The sequence below is a fragment of the Eleutherodactylus coqui genome, chromosome 8 (genome assembly GCF_035609145.1).
Source record: "Eleutherodactylus coqui strain aEleCoq1 chromosome 8, aEleCoq1.hap1, whole genome shotgun sequence".
NCBI classification, from domain to species: domain Eukaryota; kingdom Metazoa; phylum Chordata; class Amphibia; order Anura; family Eleutherodactylidae; genus Eleutherodactylus; species Eleutherodactylus coqui.
Genome location: NC_089844.1, coordinates 167724396 through 167743681, shown reverse-complemented (window position 1 = coordinate 167743681; position 19286 = coordinate 167724396). Strand labels below are relative to the sequence as shown.

At 50.7% G+C, this 19286-nt stretch overlaps 1 protein-coding gene across 2 annotated transcripts; it reads left to right on the top strand.

Annotated features, from left to right (window-relative positions):
* Positions 1-3240: 3240 nt before the first annotated feature.
* LOC136577135 (serine/threonine-protein kinase NLK2) lies at positions 3241-19058 on the top strand. 2 transcript variants are annotated; one of them, XM_066576890.1, is made up of 11 exons: positions 3241-3604; positions 5650-5779; positions 6311-6366; positions 10399-10505; positions 10575-10660; positions 11012-11221; positions 13656-13757; positions 13953-14039; positions 14172-14370; positions 14620-14713; positions 16860-19058. In XM_066576890.1, the coding sequence occupies exons 1-11, from the start codon at positions 3381-3383 to the stop codon at positions 16906-16908; spliced, it is 1344 nt and encodes a 447-aa protein (XP_066432987.1). In that variant the 5' UTR covers positions 3241-3380; the 3' UTR covers positions 16909-19058. The 2 variants fall into 2 exon arrangements, with proteins under 2 accessions (XP_066432987.1, XP_066432986.1); XM_066576889.1 differs by having other exon boundaries at positions 14157-14370.
* Positions 19059-19286: the final 228 nt, after the last annotated feature.

Here is a 19286-nt window from a genome sequence, read left to right as displayed (position 1 = left end):
TATATTATATACAGTATATAGATGGAGCAGTATAGTATATACACAGTATATAGATGGAACAGTATAGTATATATACAGTATATAGATGGAGCAGTATAGTATATACACAGTATATAGATGGAACAGTATAGTGTATATATACAGTATATAGATGGAGCAGTATAGTATATAGACAGCAGTACAGTGTATACAGTACATAAATGGAGCCGTATAGTATATATATACAGTATATAGAGGCAGCAGTATAGTATATACACAGAATATAGAGGCAGTATAGTGTATACAGTATATAGAGGCAGCAGTATATTATATACAGTATATAGAGGCAGCAGTATATTATATACAGTATATAGATGGAGCAGTATAGTATATACACAGTATATAGATGGAACAGTATAGTATATATACAGTATATAGATGGAGCAGTATAGTATATACACAGTATATAGATGGAACAGTATAGTATATATACAGTATATAGATGGAGCAGTATAGTATATACACAGTATATAGATGGAACAGTATAGTGTATATATACAGTATATAGATGGAGCAGTATAGTATATACAGTATATAGAGGCAGCAGTATAGTATATAGACAGCAGTACAGTGTATACAGTACATAAATGGAGCCGTATAGTATATATATACAGTATATAGAGGCAGCAGTATAGTATATACACAGAATATAGATGCAGTATAGTGTATACAGTATATAGATGGTGCAGTATAGTTTATACACAATATAGAGGCAGTATAGTGTATACAGTATATAGATGGAGCAGTATAGTATATATACAGTATATAGAGGCAGTATAGTGTATACAGTATATAGATGGAGCAGTATAGTATATATACAGTATATAGAGGCAGTATAGTGTATACAGTATATAGATGGAGCAGTATAGTATATATATAGTATATAGAGGCAGTACAGTGTATACAGTATATAGATGGAGCAGTATAGTATATACAGTATATAGAGGCAGTATAGTGTATACAGTATATAGATGGAGCAGTATAGTATATACAGTATATAGAGGCAGTATAGTGTATACAGTATATAGATGGAGCAGTATAGTATATATATAGTATATAGAGGCAGTACAGTGTATACAGTATATAGATGGTGCAGTATAGTTTATACACAATATAGAGGCAGCAGTACAGTGTATACAGTATATAGATGGAGCAGTATAGTATATACAGTATATAGAGGCAGTATAGTGTATACAGTATATAGATGGAACAGTATAGTGTATATATACAGTATATAGAGGCAGTATAGTGTATACAGTATATAGATGGAGCAGTATAGTATATATATATAGTATATAGAGGCAGTACAGTGTATACAGTATATAGATGGAGCAGTATAGTATATACAGTATATAGAGGCAGTATAGTGTATATAGATGGAGCAGTATAGTGTATATATATAGTATATAGAGGCAGTACAGTGTATACAGTATATAGATGGTGCAGTATAGTTTATACACAATATAGAGGCAGCAGTACAGTGTATACAGTATATAGATGGAACAGTATATAGAGGCAGCAGTTTCGTTTATACAGTATATAGAGACAGCAGTACAGTCTATAGAGGCAGTAGTATGATATATACAGTACATAGATGGAGCAATATAGTGTATACAGTATATAGAGGCAGTAGAGTGTATATAGATGGAGCAGTATAGTGTATACAATATATAGATGGAGCAGTATAGTATATACAGTATATAGAGGCAGTAGTATAGTATATATACAGTATATAGATGGAGCAGTATAGTATATACAGTATATAGAGGCAGTATAGTGTATACAGTATATAGATGGAGCAGTATAGTATATATATAGTATATAGAGGCAGTACAGTGTATACAGTATATAGATGGTGCAGTATAGTTTATACACAATATAGAGGCAGCAGTACAGTGTATACAGTATATAGATGGAGCAGTATAGTATATACAGTATATAGAGGCAGTATAGTGTATACAGTATATAGATGGAACAGTATAGTGTATATATACAGTATATAGAGGCAGTATAGTGTATACAGTATATAGATGGAGCAGTATAGTATATACAGTATATAGAGGCAGTATAGTGTATACAGTATATAGATGGAGCAGTATAGTATATATATAGTATATAGAGGCAGTACAGTGTATACAGTATATAGATGGAGCAGTATAGTATATATATAGTATATAGAGGCAGTACAGTGTATACAGTATATAGATGGTGCAGTATAGTTTATACACAATATAGAGGCAGCAGTACAGTGTATACAGTATATAGATGGAGCAGTATAGTATATATAGTATATAGAGGCAGTATAGTGTATACAGTATATAGATGGAGCAGTATAGTATATATATAGTATATAGAGGCAGTACAGTGTATACAGTATATAGATGGTGCAGTATAGTTTATACACAATATAGAGGCAGCAGTACAGTGTATACAGTATATAGATGGAGCAGTATAGTATATATAGTATATAGAGGCAGTATAGTGTATATAGATGGAGCAGTATAGTATATATATAGTATATAGAGGCAGTACAGTGTATACAGTATATAGATGGTGCAGTATAGTTTATACACAATATAGAGGCAGCAGTACAGTGTATACAGTATATAGATGGAACAGTATATAGAGGCAGCAGTTTCGTTTATACAGTATATAGAGACAGCAGTACAGTCTATAGAGGCAGTAGTATGATATATACAGTACATAGATGGAGCAATATAGTGTATACAATATATAGATGGAGCAGTATAGTATATACAGTATATAGAGACAGTAGTATAGTATATATACAGTATATAGATGGAGCAGTATAGTATATACAGTATATAGAGGCAGTAGTATAGTATATATACAGTATATAGAGGCAGTATAGTGTATACAGTATATAGATAGAGCAGTATAGTGTATATATACAGAGGCAGCAGTACAGTGTATACAGTATATAGATGGAGCAGTACAGTGTATACAGTATATAGATGGAGCAGTATAGTGTGTGTATATATACAGAGGCAGCAGTACAGTGTATACAGTATATAGATGGAGCAGTATAGTGTGTATATATACAGAGGCAGCAGTACAGTGTATACAGTATATAGATGGAGCAGTATAGTGTGTGTATATATACAGAGGCAGCAGTACAGTGTATATAGATGGAGCACGGGAGGGGGGGTTACGTTCCCTTTAAGCCGCGGTGCACGCCGGGAGGCCGCATTGTTCCAGCTGATGCAGCACGGGGTCTCCGGAGCAGCCGGCGCAGGGACCCCCTCCCCGATCAGCGCCGCCGTGTGTCCGGGGGGCAGCCGCTGTGTGCGGGGGGCGATGCTGCACTAGAGGCCGCCGCCATGTCGTTCCCGGGGCCCGGCCGCCCGGTGCAGGGGCAGCTGTGCTCCGGGGTCTTCGGGGGGATCATCCCGCCGCCCCTGGGACACAAGTTCTACTGTCACAACGGCGCTGCCAGCGGGGGAGGAGCCGTGCCCGCCGGGCCCCAACACCCGGGGGCCCCACACTGCACCGGGGAGCCCGAGCCCGACAGGCCCATCGGATACGGAGCATTCGGGGTCGTCTGGTGAGTGGGGGAGGGGAGGCCGGAAGTAAAGAGGGTATGGGGGGGCGGGGAATAGGGGGCGCAGGGCCTGGAGGTGAGGGGTGCATGGTATTTGGGGGGGCGCAGGGCCTGGAGGTGAGGGGGCTATGGGGGCACAGGGCTTGGAGGTGAGGGGTGTATGGGGGGGATGCAGGGCCTGGAGGTGAAGGGTGTATGGGGGTGCAGGGCCCAGAGGTGAGGGGGTGCAGGTCCTGGAGGTGAGGGGTGCATGGTATTTGGAGGGGCGCAGGTGAGGGGTGCAGGGTGTATGGGGGGGGGGATGCAGGGCCTGGAGGTGAGGGGTGCAGGGTATATGGGGGGGGAATGCAGGGCCTGGAGGTGAGGGGTGCAGGGTATATGGGGGGGGGGATGCAGGGCCTGGAGGTGAGGGGGCTATGGGGGCACAGAGCCTGGAGGTGAGGGGTGCAGGGGGAGTGCGGGGGCGCAGGGCCTGGAGGTGAGGAGTGCAGAGGGCCGTGGGGGCGCAGGGCCTGGAGGTGAGGGGTGCTGGGTGTATGAGGGGGTACTGGGCCTGGAGGTGAAGGGTGCAGGGCCTGGAGGTGAGGGCGCTATGGGGGCGCAGGGCCTGGAGGTGAGGGGTGCAGGGTATTTGGGGGGGTGTATGGGGGCACAGGGCCTGGAGGTGAGGGGTCTATGGGGGCACAGGGCCTGGAGGTGAGGGGTGCAGGGTATCTTGGGGGTGTATAGGGGCACAGGGCCTGGAGGGGAGGAGTACAGGGTATTTGATATTCCCATAACAGCGGGCCTGGAGGTGAGGGGTGCAGAGTGTATGGGTATGCAGGGCCTGGTGTTGAGGGATGCAGGGTATTTGGGTGGCGCCAGTCCTTGGGGGTGCAGGGTACAAGAAGGTGTTTAGCCTGGTGGTGAGGGGGCACAGGGAGGCGCACGGGAGATGAGGGGGTACATAGTGTTGAGGGGTGCAGAGCCATAAAGTAATTTGGGTTTCTCAGACATAAGTGGTCTTGGTGAATCTTGGGGTGCAGTGGGTGCCTCGGGTGCCCCTCTGGGTACAGTCGTAGCTCTCTGGTTTCGGATGCCCCCACTCCTCGGGGCTACAAGCGCAGCGGCGCGGATACCAATTCCGTCTTCTGAATGCCGTCAGACATGAGCGATGCTCTGAGGTACGTCCTGTTTTTCGGACGCCTCGCCTGTTGATTTCATTGGGAACGTACCTCCATCGATGCGGTGTGATGGTTCCCTTTGAAATGACTGGTAGCCCATCTTGCTCTCTGACATGTGTGGCACACGCGTGTGCAGATCGCAGTGTCCCACAAGGGAGGCACCCGCAGGTAAAACACACGATATCCGGCAGAGTTTCTCTCCCCAGGATCGCACTCGCCCGTGTGAACGTAGCGCCAGTCCTAATCTCAGTGACCTCCAAGGACGGCTCTTCTGACTGCCGCTGGCAGTGTCCTTACTCCGTGACCCCTGTGCCAGTCTGGCTGCAGCTGGCAGTGTCATCGCTCTGTGACCCTGTGCCCGTCAGGCTGCAGCTGGCAGTGTCTCTGCTCCTTGACCCCTGTGCCCGTCTGGCTGCAGCTGGCAGTGTCCTCGCTCTGTGACCCTCTGCCAGTCTGGCTGCAGCTGGCAGTGTCTCTGCTCCTTGACCCCTGTGCCCGTCTGGCTGCAGCTGGCAATGTCCTCTCTACGTGATCCCTGTGCCAGTCTCGCTGCATCTGGCAGTGTCCTCGCTCCGTGCCCTTCTGTGCCAGTCTTGATGCAGCTGGCAGCATCCTCGCTACGTGCCCCCTGTGCCAGTCTGGCTGCAGCTGGCAGTGTCCTTGCTCTGTGCCAGTCTCGGTGCCTCTTATCTATGGTTCCACGGTTGTTATGACCACGGCCGGAGGTCACAGCCTTGTTTTGGGGGCGTGCGATAACAACTAGTATGGAGGATGGGGCTGTTGTTCTGGGTTTGGTAATCTGCCCCTAACTGGTTGGCGCTGGCACCTGTAGCTTCAGGGTGGCACCTCTGTATTGTAGTTCCTGAACATCTTCATGTTCTGCAGGTCTGTGACGGACCCCCGAGATGGTAAACGTGTCGCACTTAAGAAGATGCCCAATGTCTTCCAGAACCTGGTGTCGTGCAAGCGAGTCTTCAGGGAACTGAAAATGCTCTGTTTCTTCAAGCATGACAATGTAAGAAGTGCGTGGTGGGCGACCCGACCAGGGGGCATTATGGACTGGCACATGTGAGAGATGTCTGGCGAGGTGCTCTTCTACGGGGGCTTTGTTCTGCCTTTCACCCTGACCAGAACGTAGACTACCTGCGCTAAGGTTGATGGCACTTGGCATTGACTTCTACATGCATGAAGGGGGCACAAACTGGTGTCCAATCGCATCCATGTGCTGACAGACCATAACACAGTAGCGCCAAGCACATAAGTGGCGTTGTCCGTAGCAATCAACCAAGATCAGATGCCAAGGAGTGACTACAATAAGTATGGCAGGGGGCAGGTAGCGATGCCCAGTGGAGCTTGTAAGCTTATATGTGACTACAAAATACCATTGTGCCGACCGATACTGAGTGGATGTGGTGGGGGTTCTGTCTTCTACATGACCATGTGCTGGGCTGTGGTGGTGGGCACCGCCACATGGCATCATTGGGAGAGCGATGGGCAATAGCCGTGTGGTTGACCATTTATTCTAACCTTCTGTATTGTGTTGCAGGTCCTGTCCGCCCTCGATATCCTGCAGCCCCCGCAGATCGACTGCTTTGAGGAAATGTATCCTGATTCATCTAGGGTGGGTTGTGCAGGCAGTGGTCTGAACTGGGGTGGCGCGTGCCGGCAGTGGTCTGGGGTGGGGCGGTGTGTGCTGGCAGTGCTCTGGTCTGGGGTGGGGCGGTGCGTGCCGGCAGTGGTCTGGTCTGGTCTGGGGTGGGGCAGTGCGTGCCGGCAGTGGTCTGGTCTAGGGTGAGGCAGTGCGTGCCGGCAGTGGTCTGGTCTGGGGTGGGGCAGTGCGTGCCGGCAGTGGTCTGGGGTGGGGCAGTGCGTGCCGGCAGTGGTCTGGACTGGGGCGGTGCGTGCCGGCAGTGGTCTGGTCTGGGGTGGGGCGGTGCGTGCCGGCAGTGGTCTGGTCTGGGGCGGTGCGTGCCGGCAGTGGTCTGGTCTGCGGTGGCGCGGTGCGTGCCGGCAGTGGTCTGGTCTGGGGTGGCGCGGTGCGTGCCGGCAGTGGTCTGGTCTGGGGTGGCGCGGTGCGTTCCGGCAGTGGTCTGGTCTGGGGTGGCGCGGTGCGTTCCGGCAGTGGTCTGGTCTGGGGTGGCGCGGTGCGTTCCGGCAGTGGTCTGGCCTGGGGTGGCGCGGTGCGTTCCGGCAGTGGTCTGGCCTGGGGTGGCGCGGTGCGTTCCGGCAGTGGTCTGGCCTGGGGTGGCGCGGTGCGTTCCGGCAGTGGTCTGGCCTGGGGTGGCGCGGTGCGTTCCGGCAGTGGTCTGGCCTGGGGTGGCGCGGTGCGTTCCGGCAGTGGTCTGGCCTGGGGTGGCGCGGTGCGTTTCGGCAGTGGTCTGGCCTGGGGTGGCGCGGTGCGTGCCGGCAGTGGTCTGGCCTGGGGTGGCGCGGTGCGTGCCGGCAGTGGTCTGGCCTGGGGTGGCGCGGTGCGTGCCGGCAGTGGTCTGGCCTGGGGTGGCGCGGTGCGTGCCGGCAGTGGTCTGGCCTGGGGTGGCGCGGTGCGTGCCGGCAGTGGTCTGGCCTGGGGTGGCGCGGTGCGTGCCGGCAGTGGTCTGGGGTGGGGCGTGGCGTGCCGTGGCGGCAGTGGTCTGGCCTGGGGCGGGGCGTGCCGGCAGTGGTCTGGTCTGATGGGGGTGCAGTGTGCCGGCAGTGGCGTTAGGATGCAATGTGGAATGGGACAGGGCTTCTGAGTCTTTGTAAGCCAAGTACCCCGAGGTTGACACAACTTTTATCTAAGTAACCTCAAACCTGTGTGCCATAGTGGTCTAACAGAGCGGAAAGCAGGGGGCGCTGTGATGTGGCCAGAAGCACCAATTCCGCCATCAACCAACCACGAGTCGGAAAAGAGATTGCCACTTGGTAGTCAATGTCAAAACCCTCCCGCTGCCAGTAAAATAAATGCCCCCACCCACCCTACAGACTGTTGTGCCGCTGACACGTGGGCCGCTCGCATTGAGTACAATTGAAATACAACTGCGATCTCCTCATGGAGGGGCAGCCGGGACCCCCGAACGATTTATATGCCGCTGTTAGAAGTGACAGCAGCGTTTAAAGGCTTAGCAGCTGTGCGGCGGCTCAGAGCTGTTGCTGCCCGGTGATCCCCTGTCATACATACCCCGACGCCGCAGGGTGTAAATGTACCCCCTGCAGCAAAAAGGGGTGAAAGTATTTTTGCAGCTAACATGCCTGAAAAATGAGACTAAACCAGTGGTGTGTGATGACTAAGGCCGCGCCACAAGACGACACGCTGCAGTTTAGTTGTTTTCCATGGGCCACCGTTCTGTGAAAACACTTATATGGAATGGGACGCAGTAAAATCAATGTGTGTGTTTACAGCCTCAAACTTGGTGTGAACTCAGAGGTAACATCATCCATGTGAATCACCAAACCCCGAGGATGATGATGAGTCATATCCAAACATATCGGCATCACACATGTATGTGTGTCCCAGTGTCCTTACACGTACATACACATATCTAATGGACACGGGCCGACTGTTGGGTAAACGGCTGCAGGAGGCCTGACATCACCGCTAAGGTCGTTGGCGCTCGTGCAGAACGTTTACACAGGCTGGTTCGCTGGTGTCACGCTCAGCGCCTCACCTAATGAGAAGTCAGCGAGCTAGCAATGATTTTTAGGCAATAGTGTGCGATTTTAATTTTTTTTTAGTTTATTTTTTTGCATTTCTACATAACGAGGATTTTTCAAGTTCGTTTGTTTGAATGAATTTTGTGTGATCGTTGCGTGTAAACGGGCCATTGGACTATCTTCACATCAGCGGCGGAGATTCTGTTTGGAGCTTCCATCACCGACTGCCTCGACAATCCTGGAAGAAGTTGCCCCGTATCCTGCACTACCTTGTCCAAGCGCATGGCACAGCCGGAAGGAGGTGGACCCGGTCTAGTCAGTGGTGTCCGTCCGGTCCCATTATAAGACATCAGTTTGGTCGGCGGATTCTGTTCTGCTCCCATCATGAAGCAAGAGAACAGAATCTCCCGCCGGTGATGTGAACGAAGCCTTACAGATTCCGACCTCCGCCGCTTAAGACGCTGCAGCCATGTTCTCCATTGGTTTCTGCTTACATTGCATCAAGAGGGGATGGAAATGGAGACAGGGCGCCCGTACAATAAAATCTTACCTTTTTTTTTTTTTTTTTTTTTAAATAAAGCTGTTGGGTGATTCTCCAGTTCCCCCACTTTTTTTTTTTTCTTCTCGAAGACTCCGTATACCCCCGCCGGGTGAATACCTGTATATAGCGTGGTCCTGGAGAGCTGACACCTCCATTAGCAACCGCACATAGAGCAGGACTATCTCCGTATATCATCGCCCTGTAGAGTAGAAATATCCCCATATCACACACCGTGTAGAGAAGGAATACACCCCTGCAGAGTGTTGGGCACCTCCACAAAATAGTAATGCCCCCGTATACTCCCTACTGTCCTATAGACTGAATACCCCCATATCAGGCTCCCCAGTAGTGGGATTACCTTAATATGACCCCCCCCCCCCCCCCCCCCACCTGTAGAGTGGGATTACCTTAATATGACCCCCCCACCTGTAGAGTGGGATTATTTTAATATGACCCCTACACCCACATCCCTGTAGAGTGGGAACACCGCTATATCATTAACCCCAGTCGAGTGGGATTAAATCCATATCGTGCCCTTCTGTATAGTGGGAATACCTCGACATAAAAGCTCGCCGCCCATTGTACCCCTTTCCTTTCACCCATAGTTAGTGCCTATAAGGACACTCGACCTGAGGCTGTCCGATAGATCAGGACAGGTTCATAACTGCATGTAATTCTGAATGTTCATATTCACTGACAGCAAGCAGCAATCTTGAATACGGTGGGAAAATGTTGGTTAGTAACTAGAGATGAGCGAGTATACTCGCTAAGGCACTACTCGCTCGAGTAATGTGACTTAGCCGAGTATCTCCCCGCTCGTCCCTGAAGATTCGGGGGCCGCCGCGGCTGACAGGTGAGTTGCGAGAAGGAGATCTCCACTCCGTTTCTCCCCCGCCCCCTGTTGACCCCTGAATCTTTAGGGACGAGCGGGGAGATACTCGGCTAAGACATATTACTCGAGCGAGTGGTGCCTTAGCGAGTATACTCGCTCATCTCTATTAGTAACTTCTTTATAGACTCAGGATGCTTTAATCATAAAAACCCCTTTAGGGAGGTGGGGACCACCTACGTGGAGAGTCCAGATAGTTAGATATTCTGGCCCATCGGACAACAGCACAGCAGATACTGGAGAAATCTGGACAACAAGCACATGATTTGTGATGTCCCTCCCCCCCCCCCGCCTCCAGTTGTTCCCCTTCCCCCATTGTCACTATGAAAGTTTCTAGTATTCCTCATAGGCGTGTCTGCATGGGGAGGGGGAGGAGCCTCTGGGTGACCAGGTGACAGTAAAGGCCATCCCATGAGAAGTAACATGGCAGACAGTGTTGGATGCAGGAGAGTCTTCACCACCATAATGAATACCCTAACCCTTGAACTGCAGCCAGTATAAAGTTTTACCCCCCAAATGGGGAGTAATGAGCAGCGCCATAACTTATAATCACTGACCTTGACGGTGACCTCAGATACGTGATAACAGAACTCATGCAGACCGACCTCCACAAAGTCATCGTGTCCCCGCAGCCGCTCAGCGCAGACCACATCAAGGTCTTCCTGTACCAGATACTACGAGGTGAGAGGCGTGACCGCCGCCCCTGAGGTCTTCGGGTGCCGATGCTATTAACCCTTGTGTTCCTTGCAGGGCTGAAATATCTGCACTCGGCGGGGATCCTGCACCGAGACATAAAGCCGGGAAACCTGCTGGTGAACAGCAACTGCGTGCTGAAGGTCGCTGGACACGTTCTCCTTCTCTATGGCTTTCTGCTCCTTTGATATGCTAAACCACCCACTGCCTGTGCTCTCACTGTCTTGTACATATTTTATACTCCAGTCACATCCAGAGCTGCAGTCCCAATCCTTGAATTCCTCAGCACCATTCTGACATAGAAGTTGGCTTACTAAACCATGCTGGGGGTAAACCCTACATATCCCATAATGGCACATATTCTGGACCGCTCCGTGAGGTCCTGCATATGAGCGCGAACAGGAAATTGGCACAGCTGTGGATGTGACTGGAGTGAACGGTGCAGCTTGGCCTTGTTGCTCATGCCACCATTGCTTTCATCTTCCTCCCTGTAGATCTGTGACTTTGGGTTGGCGCGGGTAGAGGAGTTGGACGAGTCCCAGCACATGACCCAGGAGGTGGTGACGCAGTATTACCGCGCTCCGGAGATCCTCATGGGGAGCCGCCACTACCAGAATGCCATCGACATCTGGTCCGTCGGCTGCATCTTCGCAGAGCTTCTTGGGAGGCGAATACTGTTCCAGGCGCAGAGTCCCATCCAGCAGGTGGGTATACCCAACGGGAATGTGCGGTGGAGCCATGACCCAGCAGGTCCTCAGGTGATCCTGCTTGTTCAGTGTCTGCTGCATTGTGGTGTATATACGGGGTGATTCAAAAGTCAGGACCACCTGGAATATCCTCAGAGGGCAAAGAGATAAAGTCAGAAAACTTTGTAGAACACTTAGATGGGTGGAGGAAAACTTTTGACACTATGGTGGTGCCTGTTGGCCATCTTGCTTTCAGCCCAAGAAACTTTTATGAAAGGGGGGCCATGGGATACATGACTTATCCCCTTAACGACACAGGATGTAAGGTTACGTCCTGCAGCGTTGGGGAATGTATGAAGGGAGATCGCGCCGTGATCTACCTCCATATAACACAGGCGCCAGCTGTTTCTTACAGCCAGCAACAGCTCCAATAAGCCGTGCGGCTCATCGGAGCTGTTAACCCTTTAAATGCCGCTGTCAATTCTGGCAGCAGCATTTAAATCCCCCAACTGATATTTCGGGGTCCCGTACAGCCCTCCGGGATGAAATCACAGGGAACCGTGCGGGTGTCATGGCAGCCGGGGCCTTCTGAAAGGCAGCAGGGCTGTCTTAGTGAGTATAATGCCTATACTGCCCGAGGCATGGCTTGATAGAATGCCTGTTAGACCGCATTACATCATACTGCAGGAGCGAAGAAAGCAGAGGGAGTTGTTGTCCCCTCTGGGGACTAAAAGAGGTAAAAATTAAGTTTTACCAATTATTAATCAAAAAACGTAATAACAGGTGTTAAAAAAACACCAGAATTGCACTTTTTTTGGTCACCCTGTCTCCAAGAACAAATGTAATAGAAAGTGAGCAAAAAGTCATCTGTACTCCAGAATGGTACCAACGGAAGCTACAGGACGTCCCGCACAAAACGAGACCTCGCACAGCTGAGTCAACGAAAAAACAACCTATAGCGGTCAGAAGATGGCGGCAGAACATCATTTAAAAGCATTGAATATCTTTGAAAAAAAATAAAAGTAGTACAGAAAAAAAAACAATATAAATTTGGGATGGTAGTAATCGCAGCGACCCGCAGAATGAAGTCAGGAGGCCATTTTTGCTGCAGTTTGTATGTTGCAGAAAAAAGACGCACTCAAAGATGGTGGAAGGTCGTTTTTTGTTTGTTTTTTTCCTTCATTTTACTCCACTAAGAATTTTTTAAAAAGTTTTTCAGTACATTATATGGTACATTTAATAGCACCACTGAAAACTGCAACTCATCCCGCAAAAAACAAGCCCTCATGCAGCGACGGCGATGGATAAATAAAGGAGTTACGATTTTTTTAAAGGGGGGGGGGAACAAAAATGGGGAAAAAATGGTGCTGGTCCTTAAGAGGTGAAAGGGGTTTTCGAGGCAGTGCCAGGGTCTGAGCAGAAGCCACAGCTCCGACTACTTTGTAGTGGCCGACGTTCGTAATTGCAGTTGCTGCTCTCATTGAAATAAGTGGGACCCCAGCCTGCAACTATGAGCGCCGGCCCCTACAGGGGTCGAAGCAGCGCTTTCACTCCGGTCCTGGCACCTTTATGGGTAGAATTTCACCAGAAGTTGATAAGTGCAGTCCTTTTTTAATCAATACTTGCAGCCATTCTCAGGTTATGGATGATGTCATGTTAATAAGTTGCCGTGTTGAATTTTGCGCCATAGAAAACACTAATCGCAGTCTTTTCCAGTACCAGAAGACGCCATTAACAATCCACGACAGGAATGAGATCATCCTGATGGTCGGTAACAGAAGTGAGATGGCCGGGGCTTTCAACCAAGAACACTCAGTCGGGGAGATCATGAGGGTCGTCTTCACACGTCGTCTGCTGCAGTTTGTGTTGGCGCCACTTGTGTGTCTCCAGGATCTTTGGGGGTTGACTGGCACTATACTGCCAATGCCAGTTTCCTGGGGCTTTCTTGTGGACTCTTCGTGAAGACCGCTAGCAGAGCGGTCAACACCCGGGGATCATAAGCGCTGCTCAGACGATGGGTCCTCGGTTTGTCCTGGACACCCCCAGTTACCCTGAACCTCTGGATCAGTTCTTGCGCTCACTGCCCTCTTCCTGGGTGTTCTAGATTGAAAGCTTCGGCCGCCTCACTTCTGTCACCAACCATCAGGATGATCTCAGTTCTGTCCCGGATTGTTAACGGCGTCTTTTGGTATCGGAAATGACATGCGATTCGTGTTTTCCATACCACATAATTCAACATGACTTTATTGATAGTCAACGTGACCTCCTCTATAACTCGACACGGCTTCCTACGTGTATCGCTTTGTTCAGAAGCCATGGCCCTGAGTTGTGAATCGCCCTGTGGTGGTCACACTGTTGTAGGCTTGGTCTGTAGGCAGAGTCCCCCTGGTCTTGGGGTGCTCTTTATGGGTAGCACAGGCTGCAGGTGTCCTAGTAACTTTTTCTTCTGCAGCTGGACCTGATCACGGACCTCCTCGGGACCCCTCCTCTTACTGCCATGCGCTCCGCCTGCGAAGGAGCCAGAGCCCACATACTGCGCGGCCCGCATAAGCCGGTAAGGACCTATTACTTTATTACTATTAAGGGGCCGGTGTCCCGTCTTCTGTATCCTTGTATGGGGAAGAGTTCTGCAGCTTTCTAACAGATTGTGTTTCAGTTCCTCGACATCTTCAGGATCTCTGCTTGCTGTCAGTGAATGGGAGCATTCTTATTTGCATTCCGAGGTTGACCTAATACCTTCTCTCGGCAGCCGTCCCTCTCTGTCCTGTACATGCTGTCTGGTGAAGCCACCCACGAGGCCGTTCACCTTCTGTGCCGGATGCTGCTGTTTGATCCGGTGAGTCTTGGGCCCATCGGTTTGCTTCGGCTTGGTGCTCTGGACAGGGGGGTCTTGAGGATGTTTTATGGCGGCTTTTGTCCCGTCATTGTATTGAGGTTCCCGGTCTGATAACAGCTCCTGTGTCTTCAGATGAAGAGGATCTCTGCTAAGGACGCCTTGGCCCACCCTTATCTGGAGGAGGGGCGCCTCCGTTACCACACGTGTATGTGTCACTGCTGCTATTCCGTGTCCTCGGGACGCGTCTACACTGCGGATTTTGAACCCACAGCCAGCGACCGGTTTGATGACTCCTATGAGAAAAGCCTCACGTCTGTTTGGCAGGTTAAAGGTCAGTGACAGGAGTGTGTGAGGGGGGTCCTCGCTCATCGGGACCCATTTATAAGGAGTGTCTGAGAGGTAGGCTGTCTTTATTGCCCATAGCAATCACAATATAGCTTTCATGTTACCAGAACTCTTTCAGAAATTAAACCGAGTTCTGATTAGTTGCTATAGACAACAAAGAAAGTGGGGTTTCTTAGACCATTTTGGTAAGTGAGGCCCATTGTCTTCAGTGGCTGACATATCTGTCTTGGTGCAGAGCTGGTCCATCGCTTCATCACAGACCAACAACAGGGCAAGCGGCCCCCACTGTGTATAAACCCGCACTCCGCCGCATTCAAGACCTTCATCAGGTAGGTGGACATCATGACTTACAGCCTGTAAGTAGGGGGACCACAAAATTCTGGTACCTTCTCAGAGTGTGTCTTCAGGATCCTTGGGGGTTGACTGGCAACTTAATGTAAAATGTGTGCACCCCTGAACCTCACGAAGCCCACCTATAAACTCCACCTGCCTCCTGTGAACCTCACATGCCCTTTTTGTAGATGTATCTTCTGATCCTTAGCCTCCCCTGAACTGGCTGGGTTCACACAGAGCGGATTTGCTGCGGCAAGTCCACCTGCAGATTTTTCAAAAATCTCGTCCACACGGAACGGCCAATCCGTCGTGGCAAAGCTTGCGCTGCTGCGCGGATTTCCCGGCCGCAGCCCGTCTTTTTTTTTTTTCCCCATTGCGGCCGCGCTGTTCTTTTGGGGAGCGCCTGCCGCAGCGGAAAATCATGTGGCCAAACCACTCCAAAACCCATGGATTTTGAAGCAGCACTTACCCGGTGGAAATCTCGCTGTTTTTCCGCTGCGGCAAAACCGCAAGATTTCCAGCAGGATTCCGCCCTGTGAGAACCCAGTCTTATAAGTCATGCTTCGCTTAAAGTTTTGCCTTCCTCACATTGTAGACGTGTCTTCTGAACCTCTTCCTCTCCTGTTTCCTATTGAGCCCCACCTTGTGATCCCGTCTCCTTTGAGCCTCTGCCTCCCCTGCTGTGTTATTCCTGCCTTCTCTGTACTTTTGTCTTCCCTGTATGGTAGATCTGTCTCTTTTTGAACCTCTGCCTCACTTGCATTTAGTCCTGTCTCATCTCGCCTTCTTCTAAACCTTTGCTTCCCCTGACTTATAACTTCTTCCTCCTTCGAACCTCTGCTTCCCCCACCTTGTAGACTCATCTACTCCCAAATCTAATCTCCTAGCTTGTAGTCCCGTCTCCTTTGAGACTCTACTTTGTTGTTCCCGCTTTCTCTGTACTTTTTGTCTTCCTACATTGTAGACCTGTCTCTTTTTGATCCTCTACCTTTCTGGCATTTAGTCTTTCCTCAGCTGAACTTTATGTCTCCTGCCTTTTAGACCTGACTCCTCCTAACCTCTCCCTCCCCTGCCTTGTAAACCTTTGCCTTCCCTGCAGTCCCATCTCCTCTGAACCTCTTGTCTTCCCTGCCCTTTAGACTCCTCTACTCTTAAACTTCTGCCTCCCCTGTCTTGTAGACCTCTCTTCTGTGAACCTCTGCCTCCTTTACCTTGTAGTTCCATCTCCTTTGAGCCTCTGCCTCCCCTACTTTATTACTTCTGTCCCCTTTGTACTTTTGCTTCCCCTGCACTGTAGATCTATCTCTTTTTGTTAACTTCTCCCTCTCTTTCATATAGTTCTGCATCAGCTCAACATTTGCATCCCCTGCCTTGTAGACCTCCCTCCCCTGCCCTGTAGACCTCCCTCCCCTGCCCTGTAGACCTCCCTCCCCTGCCCTGTAGACCTCCCTCCCCTGCCCTGTAGACCTCCCTCCCCTGCCCTGTAGACCTCCCTCCCCTGCCCTGTAGACCTCCCTCCCCTGCCCTGTAGACCTCCCTCTCCTGCCCTGTAGACCTCCCTTTCCTGCCCTGTAGACCTCCCTCTCCTGCCCTGTAGACCTCCCTTTCCTGCCCTGTAGACCTCCCTTCCCTGCCCTGTAGACCTCCCTCCCCTGCCCTGTAGACCTCCCTCCCCTGCCCTGTAGATGTCCCTGCCCTGCCTTGTAGACCTCTCTCCCCTGCCTTGTAGACCTCTCTGCCCCGCCTTGTAGACCTCTCTGCCCCGCCTTGTAGACCTCTCTGCCTTGTAGACCTCTCTGCCTTGTAGACCTCTCTGCCCGGCCTTGTAGACCTCTCTGCCCGGCCTTGTAGACCTCTCTGCCCGGCCTTGTAGACCTCTCTGCCCGGCCTTGTAGACCTCTCTGCCCGGCCTTGTAGACTTCTCTGCCCGGCCTTGTAGACTTCTCTGCCCGGCCTTGTAGACCTCTCTGCCCGGCCTTGTAGACCTCTCTGCCCGGCCTTGTAGACCTCTCTGCCCGGCCTTGTAGACCTCTCTCCCTGGCCTTGTTAGTTCTGTCTTGTCTGAACTTTTGCTTTCTCTGAATCCCATGCCCCCCATTACTTCCTCTCCTTGCCTTCCGCTAATGTCTCTCCTCTCCTTAGATCCACCGCCTGGCATTCCTCAAAGGTTTCCAAGAAGGAGGAGAGATGAGCCGACCGTTGCTGGACTTCCAGAAATTGTCATCTCCCCCGACGTCACCGTTCACAGCATGAAGTCTCCGACTCCTTCCACTGCTGTACATGAGACTCACCTTCTCCTCCTCCGTTCTCCCGCTCGCTCCCGTTATCTATTATTTCCTGCTTCATTATAACCCCAGTGCCCCCTTTTCCCAGAATCCTCTGCGGTCCCACAGTGGGAGGCGGCAGTGATTGGCTGAGGGACCTCTACGGATAAAGGACGCTGTAAATATTTTCTATACAGAGAATCCTCTGCCTTGTCCGGATCCCCCTTCCCCATCACTGCCTTTGGGGAGACCCCTGGATTGGGGGCGCCTGCAACTTTATCAACACTGGTAACAGCGTCGCTCTCCAGATGTCAGCTCCCTACTCCACCCATATGCGGTTAAAACTGCGCAAAAAAAGTGTTTTTTATTTATTCTACTGATTTAAAGGAGAGGAAAGCAGTGAAACTAAGTGCACCCCCTTAACCCGGCTTTACCCTAGGCAGCCATATTGTGGGCGTGGCCCGTGGGAGAGGCATCACTGGACCTTTCCTCAAAGTGGTGATGTTTCTCCTTATGCCTCTACATGTTGCTACCATTGTACAGCCGGGGCGAGGGGTGAGCTCTGGAGCATGGCATGCTGGTCATTGTGTGAGATGCCAGGTGCTGCCCCCTCCACCTCCTGAAGAGTCTGTATAAGGGGAGGGTTGAGCTCTGGAGCATGGCATACTGGTCATTGTGTGAGATGCTGGGCGCTGCCCCCTTCACCTCCTGAAGAGTCTGTATAAGGGGAGGGGTGAGCTCTGGGGCATGGCATGCTGGTCATTGTGTGAGATGCCAGGTGCTGCCCCCTCCACCTCCTGAAGAGTCTGTATAAGGGGAGGGGTGAGCTCTGGAGCATGGCATGCTGGTCATTGTGTAAGATGCTGGGCGCTGCCCCCTTCACCTCCTGAAGAGTCTGTATAAGGCGAGGGTTGAGCTCTGGAGCATGGCATACTGGTCATTGTGTGAGATGCTGGGCGCTGCCCCCTTCACCTCCTGAAGAGTCTGTATAAGGCGAGGGGTGAGCTCTGGAGCATGGCATGCTGGTCATTGTGTGAGATGCCAGGCGCTGCCCCCTCCACCCCCTGAAGATACTGTATAAGGTGAGGAGTGGGCTCTGGAGCATGGCATGCTGGTCATTGTGTGAGATGCCAGGCGCTGCCCCCTCCACCCCCTGAAGATACTGTATAAGGTGAGGAGTGGGTTCTGGAGCATGGCATGCTGGTCATTGTGTGAGATGCCAGGCGCTGCCCCCTCTACCTCCTGAAGAATCTGTATAAGGCGAGGGGTGAGCTCTGGAGCATGGCATGCTGGTCATTGTGTGAGATGCCAGGCGCTGCCCCCTCCACCTCCTGAAGAGTCTGTATAAGGCGAGGGGTGAGCTCTGGGGCATGGCATGCTGGTCATTGTGTGAGATGCCAGGCGCTGCCCCCTCCACCTCCTGAAGAGTCTGTATAAGGGAAGGGGTGAGATTTGGAGCATGACATGCTGGGAGATGTCGGTGGCATGCTAGAAGTGACAATCGGTAATTGTGTGAGATACCGGGTGCTACACCCCCAGCTCCTAAGGACTCTGTATGATTTGAGGAGGGAGGGGGGGGGGGGGGCTACAATAATATCTTGTGGTCACTGACTGCAACCAGCCCTCTGCTGACATCTTGTGACCGCTGTCTGGTACTGCAGCAGCAAAGGATAATGCACTACAGGGAGGGAGCAGGTGTCCGGAATAGCGCAGCTCCTTAGAAGGGATTGTTGCATATTTGACTGTTTTTCTCTCCCTTTTTCACGTTTTTTTTCCTTTTTTAACTTATAACTTGTGTACAGACGTGTATCATGTTGTGTGTTAGAGCGAATGGCGTTGTCACTGTACCTATGGTTTGAGACCCGTTCAATAATCTACCTCTTCCAGTAAGTGTTTATTTTTTATGATTTTTAATTGTGTTTTTTTTTTGTTGTGTTTTTCGTGTTTTTTTTCTTCTTTCATTTCCTAAATGTGAAAAACCCAGAATCCCTGAAAACTTGAATTTAGCGTCTTCAGGTTTTATTTAATGATTGTTGGTCTAAGCCGGCATCTTAAATAAACTCTGTCCTGCCTTTTACACCTGCCGTGTGCTGTCATCTTTACCCCTGATGTCCGAGGAGCCTCCGCCCTTCTTTGGGTGATTCCACAAGCAGCGGTTTATTGCAGCAGTTTTCCTGGCATGACCATCACTTGTAGAACTGCTGTCGTCCCGGGGGGCAGAAGGACCTTAACTATTAGGGTTCAGCCGCGTCTGCACTCCTATAGACACACAGGAGGTCCCTGAAAAGTACCTCCCTCTCCAGTA